Raw genomic sequence first — 12,098 nt, 5'->3', positions numbered from 1 at the left:
AACATAAAGTATTTTATTTAATGAATAAATCATTGAATGAATAACCTCAGAATGTTTTGTTGAACACTTTTTCATTCCACATGGGAATGCTTAATATAAATGATCCAATTTGCTCAGATTTTCTTAAGGCACCGTCTGTATAGGTTATCAATTACAAATGCTCTTTATGTCTACATAAGTCGTCCAAACTGATATATCAGGTGTGTTATTGCTGTTGTTATTTAGAGGATTCCTCTGCTCCTAGTTTTTTTTTTTTTTTTTTTTTTTTAGATAAAACTTGTCTTTTCTCATTCCAGTTTCCTGTAAAATCAAGTTGATGAGTTTTACTTCAGTAGCAGTGAGCTGCTGCCATCAATAGGTGCAATAAATATTTTCATGTTGTTTCTCTTTTTTTTCTCTTTTTTGTGTTTTGTACTGAGCTGAGTGTGTGGAGCTTCTATCACTGATACCAACATCCACTTCAACAACCTGCACAACTGGATTGGTGTAGTATTAATGATGGATAAACTGTGTATTCACTTAATTAACAATAATTTAATGTATTGTTGAGATAAAGATGGGTCTTAGCTCTGCTAGCTCATATATACCACAGTCCCTGGGGACAAGTGTACAGCAGAGAGAGGAAAATGAGCAGGGATGTTTTTGTACAGGGCTTCAGTGAGTTTGTCGTGTTGTGTCTCTGGCACAGTAATACACAGCCGTGTCCTCGACCTGAAAGTTCTGTCCTCTTAAATAAACCGTGCTGATGGATTTGTCCTGACTGAGACTGATCTTGCTCTTCATTGTGTCTTTGAGATTAGTGCCACCACCACTACAGAGATATCCGAGCCATTCCAGAGCTTTTCCAGCAGGTTGCCGTATCCAGTGAATACAATAACTGGATTCTGAGATCTTACAAGAGATGGAGAACGACTCTCCAGGCTTCACGAGCACAGAGGCTGTCTGAGTGAGCTCCACACCGCTAACACCACCTGTAAAAAACAACAACAGAACATCATCAAAAGTCATCAAGTCATTTTCACAAACATGGAATAAAATCTAAATTCATTCAGCTAACAAGGAGACTTACAGAATGCAGCTGAAAGCAGCAGCAGCACCGATAATGAGAGCATTGTTGTTTGAAAGTGAAGTGAAGTAAAAGGCTCAGCTGCTCTCCTCCTCACCACACACACACACACACACACACACACACACACACTCACACAGACCTCTCTAATGTAAGAGAGATGAGTGGAGGATTTGCATAAAATGTGGGCTTTTTTCCCACTGTTTCCAGGAGCAAAGTGATAGGTTTCATGTATATTTTTAAGAAACAATACTAGTTAAGGCCACACCCACTTTAGGGTTATATCCAGATACATTTTTTATCTGTTTTTATTTAATGTTTCTGAAGCGTTTTAGGTCATGTGACTCTTCCAGCAAACTTTAAGTAATTTTCCACGGGAACTGACTATACTTATTTTAATTATATTTTTGTTTGTTTGTGTATATTGCTGTTGATGTCATTATAATATTGTGGGTAATTGTATTTTTGTTTTAAAGTAATACATTGAGTTTTATATTTGAGTGATGTCATTTCTGCGGTGTAATTGTTTAGTTAATTCTCGCCCTCGCTCAGAACAGCTTTGGACATGAGCGAGGCAGGTATGTTGCAAATGGGTTCTGTAGTAAAGTGACTAAGTCACATAATGTGCTTAATTGTTGCTAGTTGTATATTTGGAGTTTAGTGTTAATGAGCTGTATAAGTTCCGCTCCAGTTGCCGCAGGTATATTTGTCGCAGCCTGACAGATGTAACGGCAGATCCGTGACAGTGTGAAAGTCCCCAGGTGGCTCTGTCCACGGCTGTCTCCTGGTCACAGGCTGTCCACACAAATCCATCCACAGCATCCACAGTGAGCAACACCAAGCGACGAGACTCAGACCAGGGGTAGAGCCAGTGGTCACACTGGAACTTGGAGCTCGGGAGTGGGGCATATACCTCGACAGAGACAGACAGAAAGAAGTCTCGGGTACCTTTGGTTAACATTATAACAAAGATGTAGTACTGAGTGACCCTCAGCTCCATCATCAAGCTCTTTGATTCAGTCGTGTGACACAAACTTCTGGTGAGCAAGAGGCTGATTTTTTATATAGCAGGGTGAATTTGCATAAACATCCTTCAGCTGTTAGCTTTCATAGTTTCATGAATCCTTATTGAAAACAAGCAACCTGCTGCCCCCTACAGATGATTTTTATATTTAGGAGTTTGTAGTAGAGATGCTGCAGAATGCATGTTACATTTCGTTTAATCTCTCGTCAGATTCTGTGCTGCTGAACAGACTCTGTGTTTCTAAATTCAGGAATTAACTGTTTACCTGTAGTGTTCCTGCAGCTGGTATCACTTATAGGAGGAGTAAAAGCATGAATAGTACAGTATATAGTCACAACTAGTCATCAGAATCATTGTCATAGAGCTGATGTGCAGCTTCCTGCTGAGGGAATATTTACAGCTCATGAGGACGTGCTTGTGTAAGTTTTTGTACAGCTCTGGAGTCTGTTGTGTCAGTGTGAGTCTCGTGCACAGTAATAAACTGCCGTGTCTTCAGCTTTCAGACTCTTCACTTCTAGGTACAGCATGTTTTTTATTGGTGTCTTTAGTGATGGAGAACTGGCCCTGCAGTGACTGAGCGAATCCAGTGCTAGTGCCAGTGTCAATACGCCTGATCCACTCCACTCCAGTCCTTGTCCTGGTTTCTGACGGATCCAGTGCATGTTGTAGCTTCCCATTGAGAATCCAGAGACAGTACAGGACAGAGTGACCGACTCTCCAGGTCTCTTCACCGCAGAAGCTGAGGAGGTCAGGGACTGTCCATAAGAATCTGGAAGAAAAGAGTAGAACTAGGTAATGTTATTTTATAATGATTTTAATGCTAATAATATTCACATAAAAAACATAAACTTACATGAAATGAGTACCAGTAAAATACACTGTCCTAAAATCATCCTTCTCTGAGTTCTGCTTCACCCAGATTTAAAGTGTATGGGAGTGTTATCTATCACAGAGCTCACTGGAAACTAGAGCAGTCAAGAACATGCTGTTTATACACGACTCTATTTGAATAGGGAGTGTCCATGACCACTATGGAGGTGTTCAATCCACAACCACATGCTGCTCACTGTATAGATGTGTGGATGATAAGGTACTTTGTAAATCCCTACAACAGAATGTTTCTCTATCAGAAAGGGAACCAAGTCAAATAATTTCTAGAAGATACCTTACTTATCTAATGAACATATTAGGAAACGTTCAAGAACCTGTTTTACTAAATGTAGCTTTTTAATTTTTATACCCTACAAATTCATAGGAATCATTGTGAGGTAGATTACAACAGTAAGACGGTTTACCTAGAGGAGATTAAAAATCAGGAGAACAATCTCCTGAACATCAGCAAGACAAAGAAGTTGATAGAGGACTTCAGCACAAAGCAGGAGGGGAACTACCAGTCACTCATGATCATCGGGAGCCAAGTGGAGAGAGTGGACAGTTTCTGGTACCTTGATGTTCACATCATACGGAACCTGACATCTCTACAGAGGGTGGTGCAATCAGCTGAGTGTACACTGAGCTCCCTAACACAGTGAGAATGAGGAGCAGCTTCATCCTGCAGGTCATTCAGGCCCTCAACCAGGAGAACACCTAGAGCCTGGACTTTTCTAGACTTATACCATAACATCAATGACCCCAGCTGGACTAAAGCACAATTGCACAATAGTAAAAAAACTGCACTACATGCGCTTTACCAATAAATACAACATTCTATATTTATATTCATCATTCCATTCATACCACATCACTGTATCTTATACAAATCCAATCATTGTATCTTATACAAATCCAATCACTGTATCTTATACAAATCCAATCACTGTATTCAGATATTTCGGTACTTTTCTTTACTTTTCCACCAAAGTTCCCCTATAAATGGTTTATTCACTCAGACTGCCTTCTAGTCATCCTGTATTAAGAATAAATTGCTGTTTACTTACTTGGAGCTTTACATAAACAAACACAAGTGGAGAAGCTCAGTGCCAGTAAGTAAGGAATAAAACATTGGGGAGGTTTTGATATAGAAAAATAATCAACAATGAATCAAAGCAGAGTTCCAGGTTTCACCAAAGGTTTACATATTAGTCCTGAAGTCTTTCATGTATCATCATTAACCATTTTTATTTCTTTTTTATTATTATTTATTTATTTATTTTGTTCATTTAAAGTCAAACAAGTTATTTCCTGTGACAATGCACATTATTACAACTAGAAACAGTCCTTCCCTCACCACCTGTCCTGTTACTGAGAAAAACTCCTCTGTCCTGAAGACTTTCCCATACTGAGAATGAAGTCACCTTTAACCCTGACCTAGCTCTGATACTGGAGACTTCTTCCAACAACTCAAAAATAAACATCACATTACAGAAAACTTATTCATATCAACAAATGTTTTATCTTCTAATTACATTTTCACAAAGAGTGAAACAGTTTATCATGTCTACTTTTTATATAAAAATGTAATTTGTAATTCAAATTATTAGCAGTTAATTGAGACAATATTTAAATCAATATATGAAGTAAAAAAAATAAAAATAATTATATTTTATTATTAACTTTGAACTAAGTTAATACTTGTATTATTTTTTGGTAAATGCTGATCTGTCTAAGCTGAATTTATTGTAATGTGGGGATTAGTTACTGTGTAAAATGTAGTTGTTATTTCATCAAAGAAGTGAACTGTGAAGATGAGGTTTTTGTGCAGCACTGCAGCTTGTTGTGTCACTGTGTGGTATACGAGCACAGTAATACACAGCTGTGTCTTCAGTCTGCATGTTCTGTCCTCTCAGAGTCACCGTGCTGCTGGAGGCATCTTTAGAAATACTGAACTTGCTTTTTAGAGACTCTTTATGATACATGCTTCCACCCCCCCAAATGTCATTTATCCATTCCAGAGTTTTCCCTGCAGGTTGTCGAATCCAACCTGTGGCGTAGCTGTTATCAGTAACTGAGTAACCGGATACTTTACAGCTGAGGGTTAAAGAATCTCCAGGCTGTTTTGCATATTCATTTACATATTGTTATGATGGTGTTCTACATGTTTTATAACCACAGTGAAAAATGTTCTTTGGTGCTTACCGTATGGTACTTTATATTTATTTAAAACTGAGTAAAAAAGTTAAATTTAGTATGTAAATCACTTTCAACCTCTAAACTGTAACACTAACTGTCTAATAGAAACAGAAATTAATTAAAGAAATAATTCAGGTCACAAATCATCACTGATTCATTTAGTCAGGATCTCATGCCAACAACATGTCTGTTATTAAATCTTTGTGAATGATGGAATCATTTAAAGCATCTGCTTCTCTTTTTTTACTTATCCGTTTTGAATAAACCAAAAGGAGCAAAACCCTTTATCCAATAGACTTTGACAGGATTTCTCTAATATGTTTTGGCCTTCAATGTTTAAAAAAAAAAATAATATGAAATGTTAATATTTTACACCTGCAAAAGAAATTAAAGCATTCACATAATCAATTAATCTGTAAAACTCAAATCTAGCAGAGGTTTCACATCATCATGATAATGAATGGAGGAGGACAGAATGCATTTTTTTATTCTGTTTTTATAAAATACTTCATATCTGGTGTAAATATGGTAATATGTAGCACAAATTATCCTAAATTATGAAAAATAAATCAATACTTGTCTGATAATGAGTGATAGTGAATGAGTCTCATACAGAATGCAGTTTGTGGATTCACTTTTTTCACTTTATTTGTTAAACTCTGCTGCCTCCTTCAGTTGTTTCAATTATTGCACCTCACACTGTGAGAACAGACTGTGTGTTAAACACAACACACTGCTGGAAACATGCTGTATTATTCCTGAATCCACTCAGTAAATGCTGATTCCAAATTTTGGTAAAAAAAATCCTGTCAAATGAAGGGATTAATAATGGTTTTGAATGAACACTCTTTCAATAATGTTTTCTTTTTATTTCATACTAACTTTGTGTGACTGTGTTTTAAAATGCTGCAAAAGATTCTGACTTCATTCCAGTGGAAGAAAGTGAAAGTGTGACTGAGATGATTTATTAGTTGCATTGAGAGGATGTGTGTAACATGTCTCATAAGGTTTTTGTAAGAGGAATCCACTATTCTGTCTCACTGTGTGTAACTAGCGCAGTAATACACAGCTGTGTCTTCAGTCTGCATGTTCTGTCCTCCAATTGTTATTGTGTTAGTAGAAGTGTCTCTGGAGATGCTGAACTTATTTTTCAGTTTGTCACTGTAAGCTGTACTCCCACCACTACTGATGTATCCAATCCACTCCAGAGCTTTTCCTGCAGGTTGTCGGATCCAACCTGTATCATAGCTCGTAACTGAATATGAAACCTTGCAGTGGATGGAGAGACTCTGGCCTGGCTGGACTGTCATGGAAGCAGGCTGAGTCAGTTCCACACCATGTACATCTGTGGAGGAAAACACATGGTGATATCTCACACAATATCTGCTGCACCTTTATTCTTCATCTAGTAAATGAATGAATTTGATAAAGCACTCACAAGAAGCAGCTGCCAGCAGGAGCAGTAGAGATGTAGAGAACATGGTGTGTGTTGTTTGTACTGGAGTCTTCTCTGTTCTCCAAAGTTTAACAGACACCATCACATCATATAAATAGAGTGAGATCCAGCTCTGATGCTTGGATTTGCTTATCTGCTGATGATGGGAGGAGAATGTATCTGAAATGTATTTAAATCATGAAGAGGAGATTCATCTAATGTTGGTTTATAATGTAACTAGGTTGAAAAGCTGATGTCATTCGTGAGACTGGTTATCTGAGTCTTGGTTTAAGTGTACTGCACATTAAGTGTGTATTATTGCGATTCCCATACATTACTGAAATATTGCTGGCCATTTAAGAATTGTAACTGTGTTACTGGCGGGAATTGTTGTGATTTTCAATGGTGATCAGCACGCTTCACAACGTGACTTGTGCTCATGTGTTGGAAAATTTAAGCCATCAAAGCAGAAATAACAAAAATAAAAAAGGTCAATTTAAATCAGGAAAAAAACCTTTCATTTTAATAAACTGAAAGGGTTTAATATTGAAATGCTTAACTACATACTGATTTATCATTTCCTATAATTATGTTAAACTCAATCCCACTGGACAAGGAACAATGATTTAGTGGACTGCAGGACAGTAATTACCAATTACCATGAGATATATGCTTTATTAAATACATTTAATCTGGTGTTGTCTTCTCACACTTCTGAGAAACACAGAAGGTAAAACATGGAGATAAAACACTGTTTCTGCCAGTTTTTGGGTGTTTTTGTAAAGCGTCTTTGTTGATCTGTCTCACTGTGAGTTACGAGTGCAGTAATACACAGCTGTGTCTTCAGTCTGAAAGTTTTGCCCGTGTAAAGTCACAGTGTTGCTGGAGGCTTCAGCTGAGAAACGAATCATGTTCTTTAGTGAATTTATGCTGGCAGTATCACTTGAGCTGCAGTACCAGCCGATCCATTCCAGTACATGTCCTGATTGACGTATCCAGTTAGTGCAGGAGCTAGTGGCTGAGTATCCAGTGATCTTACAGGGGACTGAAAATAATTCTCCAGGCTTAACCACCATGACTGCAGGCTGAACCAGTTCAATACATTTAATACCTGTGAACAACAATCATGCAATTATTCAGTGAGGCCACTTACAAGAAAGGTAACTATCCATAGGATTTTCAGGAGGCATCACTGGAAAATCCGAAAAAAGTGACATAACAAAATCTTTTACTTGCAAGACTCTAAAGAAATCAGATTTAATAAGACCAAAATGAGATACTAACTGTTCGAAAGAAGCAAATAAATTATCAGTAAATAAATCTTTGAAGCATTTTATCCCCTTGTCAGCCCATCTCCTAAACATCCCATCCTGCATTGAAGGCAAGAAGAGGTGATTACAGGCAACAGGCCAAGAAGAGGAGGATCCTTAAAACCAAATGATTTCCTAAACTGGGTCCATATCCTCAACGAATGTTTAACCACTGGGCACTCGACAGAGGTATAAGAAGTTAACTGTAATTTGGTTGCTAGAAGTCCTGGAAGGGAAATTTGCTTATGGGCATGTATTTCCATGTCCATCCAGGGTGGTTTATTAGGTAGAAGGTGATAATGCCACCAATACTGTGTATTTCATACGTTAGCTGCCCGGTAATAAAACTTAAAATTAGGCAATGCCATACCACCATCTCGTCTAGACCTTTGAAGGTATGTTTTACGCAAACAAGGATGCTTACCATTCCAAATATAAGTAGAAATAACAAGGATTTAAAAAATAATTGAGGGATATACAGCGGTAAAGACTGAAAAAGATAAAGAAATTTGGGGAGAACTACCATCTTAATGGAATTAATGCGTCTGATAAGAGAAATCTTTAAAGGGGACCATTTAGAAAGATCTTTCTTAATCCGTTCCAAAAGCATACCAAAATTATGTTTAAAAAGGTGTTTATGATGGTGAGTAACACAGACACCAAGATAAGTAAATTTGTTTTTTACTGGCTTCAATGGTATATTGGAGTACTGTAATTGCATATCTACCTTATTGATTGGAAAAAAAATTCACTCTTATCCAGATTAAGCCTGTAGCCAGAAAACCTCAAGCATGGTTAAAGCTACAGGTAAAGAAGTCTGTGGATTAGAGATAAAAAGTAGTAAATCGTCTGCGTATAAAGTTACTTTATGCACGGCCTCACCACATGTAATTCCAGTAATCTGCTGACATTCACGTGGAGCAATTGCTAAGGGTTCAATAGCTAGGGCAAATAATAATGGGCTTAACGGACAGCCCTGGCGGGTTCCATGCAAATTAAATGGTTGAGAATAAAGACCACTGGTCAGAACTACAGCAGAAGGAGCGCTATAAAGCAACTTAATCCAAGAGAGAAAGGCTGGACCAAATCCAAATTTTTCTAAAACTAAGAAAAGATACTCCCACTCTACCCTGTCGAATGCCTTCTCAGCATCCAAAGAGACAACACATTCTGGAATGGACTGATGCTGAGAATATACCACATTAAGCAAATGGCGGATATTAAAAAAAGACTGACGATTCTTTATAAAACCTGTTTGATCAGGAGAAATGATGGCAGGGAGAGCATCTTGAAGTCTCGAGGCAAGCACCTTCGCCAAAATTTTAACATCACAATTAAGCAAAGAAATGGGCCTGTATGAAGAGCAATACAACGGGTCTTTATCTTTTTTAAGCAATAAAGAGATACATGCTTGATTTAAAGTTGTGGGGAGAGTTCCTTTCTCAAAGGCCTCTGAAAAAACAGTAGTCAAAAAAGGGGCGAGCTATATCAAGAATTTTTTATAAAACTCTGACGGAAAACCATCGAGTCCCGGGGATTTCCCAGATTGTAGGGAAGCAATAGCAGCTTTCACTTCCTTCAGAGAGATGGGAGCTTCTAAATCCGGAATGGGAAATCTCATTAGCAAGAGATGCTTGCTTTTCTCTGGCACGCTTTCTTTTAGTAGTGGCATACGAAATAATTTGGCCTCTCATATATGCCTTAAGAGCCTCCCACACTACTGAGTTTGAAACATCCACTGATTTATTAACACTTAGGAAAAAAGAAATCTGGTCAGCAGCAAAGGAAATAAAATTCTCATCTCCCAAGAGTGAAGTATTGAAACGCCAGTTTGTCCTAAGGGAAGGCAAGTCTGAAAAGGTCAAATCAAGGATAAGAGGGGCATGATCCGATATGATAATACTTTGATATGAGCAGGATTGAAATCTAGAAATTAAAGCTTTATCCAAGATGAAATAATCAATCAGAGAGTAAGAATGATGAACATTTGAAAAAAAAGAAAATTCTCTTTTTGGGGGGTTCAAAAATCACCATACATCTGATGGCCATATTTAGAAAAGAAACTATTTAGGTAAATAGAGGATTTGCCTGGGGTGCATTGCTTAGATGACAAGCGGTCTAACACTGGGTCAAGACAGCAATTAAAGTCTCCCCTGAGTACAAGAGAGTGCGAATTTAAATCAGGAACAAGAGAGAGTGTGTGTTTAAAGAAACTGACATCATACATTAGGGGAATAATGATTAGCTAAATTTATATTCTCATTGCATAAAGTGCCCGAAACAATTATATAGCGACCATTCTTATCTGAGGTAATATTATTTGGCGCAAAGGGTATATTCTTATCAATCAAGATAGCTACACCTCTTGCCTTTGCCTGAAATGAGGAATGAAAGATCTGCCCGTCCCACCCACGGTTGAGGCGAGAATGGTCTACACTGCGTAAATGAGTTTCTTGCAAAAAGACAACCTCTGCTTTCTGCTGTCGGAGATGAGCAAGTACTCTGTTTCTCTTCACCGGATGATTTAAACCCCTAACATTCTAGCTCAAAAATCTTAAATCTCTACCCATTGAGATATACAACAGAGGATTGTGATTGAATACAAAAAATTACAAAAATGAAAGCAAAAAACAACAAAAGAACACCAAAAACAGAATATACAATGCCAGCATAGTGCCACCCCGTAAAAATCCCCCACCCTCCCACCAAATCAACCCACCCCTTAGAGATCACCACAGCAACCAAACCCCCAAAACAACAACTAAATATATCACCCACTTCCTTATCTCTCCTTACCTTATATACTCTCAGTTCCATAAGATAAGATATATCCTCGGTATGAAATATGAAACACCCAGTAGTAGGTTTAACATATGAGCAGAACTATGACAATCCATAATTCACTGTAAGCATTATAGCTATAAAATAATCACAGGGAAAACCATAATAGATGAGAGTGCAGAAAGAAACAAGAACCTTCCCTAAGAGTAATAATGATTGTAATCAGAAACAGTAATTATAGCATAGAAGAAGATCAGAAATACATACTATAAAGAACGTATAACATATCTTGCTCAATGGGACAGATCAGATCAAATGCAACACCAAGTCAATAAGAGCGCTAGGGCTTCAGTGAGTTTGTCGTGTTGTGTCTCTGGCACAGTAATACACAGCCGTGTCCTCGACCTGAAAGTTCTGTCCTCTTAAATAAACCGTGCTGATGGATTTGTCCTGGCTGAGACTGATCTTGCTCTTCATTGTGTCTTTGAGATCAGTGCCACCACCACTACAGAGATATCCGAGCCATTCCAGAGCTTTTCCAGCAGGTTGCCATATCCAGTGAATACAGTAACTCCACACTGAGATCTTACAAGAGATGGAGAACGACTCTCCAGGCTTCAAGAGCACAGAGGCTGTCTGAGTGAGCTCCACACCGCCAACACCACCTGTAAATAACAACAACAGAACATCATCAAAAGTCATCAAGTCATTTTTACAAATGGGGAATTAAATCTAAATTCATTCAGCTGACAAGGAGACTTACAGAATGAAGCTGAAAGCAGCAGCAGCACTGATAATGAGAGCATTGTTGTTTGATATAAAAGTGAAGTGACGTAAAATGCTCAGCTGCTCTCCTCCTCCTCACCACACACACACACACACACACACACACACACACACACACACAGACCTCTCTAATGTAAGAAACATGAGTGGAGGAGTAAAATGCATCATCAACTGCATGATCTTGAAGTCTCAGGTTTACTCATTTACTCATTAATGTTCTTCCTCTTTGAAGAATTTGTCTTAGCCTGAAATGAACAAAACACTAACGTATCTCTGTGATTAACTGACCTGAACATCTTCATTTAACAATCATTTAAAATGAACCTTTCACAATAAAGTATAGTTGCTGTGTTTAGAAGGTCTTAGTTACGTTTCTACTACAGTGGATCTGACAGGATGTCCAGCTGCAAGCTTTACAGAGAGGTCATCATTCTCTGTAGTTTTTGTATGTTATAGATTTCTGTTTTCTATCCTTTACACCAGACCTTATATACTGGACAAGCCACACAAATGTGTAGCATTGTTGATATGGTGAAGTTGTAAAGTTGTAATGTGTTCTGAACAGATAATAATACACACAGGAGGTTTGTTTTTAGAAATCCTGCAGGAGATCTGCTTGAGACTAGA

General features: G+C 37.9%; 2 gene segments (V, D, J or C); both read right to left on the bottom strand.

Moving 5' to 3' along the window:
• Positions 1 to 472: 472 nt before the first annotated feature.
• Positions 473 to 1,185, bottom strand: LOC131344294 (Ig heavy chain V region 23-like). The segment is given in 2 exon segments: positions 473 to 971; positions 1,070 to 1,185. Coding segments are annotated over 2 exon segments (360 nt in total).
• Positions 1,186 to 10,641: 9,456 nt separating this feature from the next.
• Positions 10,642 to 11,543, bottom strand: LOC131343780 (Ig heavy chain V region MC101-like). The segment is given in 2 exon segments: positions 10,642 to 11,350; positions 11,449 to 11,543. Coding segments are annotated over 2 exon segments (360 nt in total).
• Positions 11,544 to 12,098: the final 555 nt, after the last annotated feature.

The sequence above is a fragment of the Hemibagrus wyckioides genome, linkage group LG02 (genome assembly GCF_019097595.1).
Source record: "Hemibagrus wyckioides isolate EC202008001 linkage group LG02, SWU_Hwy_1.0, whole genome shotgun sequence".
Classification (NCBI taxonomy): domain Eukaryota; kingdom Metazoa; phylum Chordata; class Actinopteri; order Siluriformes; family Bagridae; genus Hemibagrus; species Hemibagrus wyckioides.
Note: the sequence above shows the minus strand (reverse complement) of the source record. Positions and strands in the feature narration are given on the sequence as shown.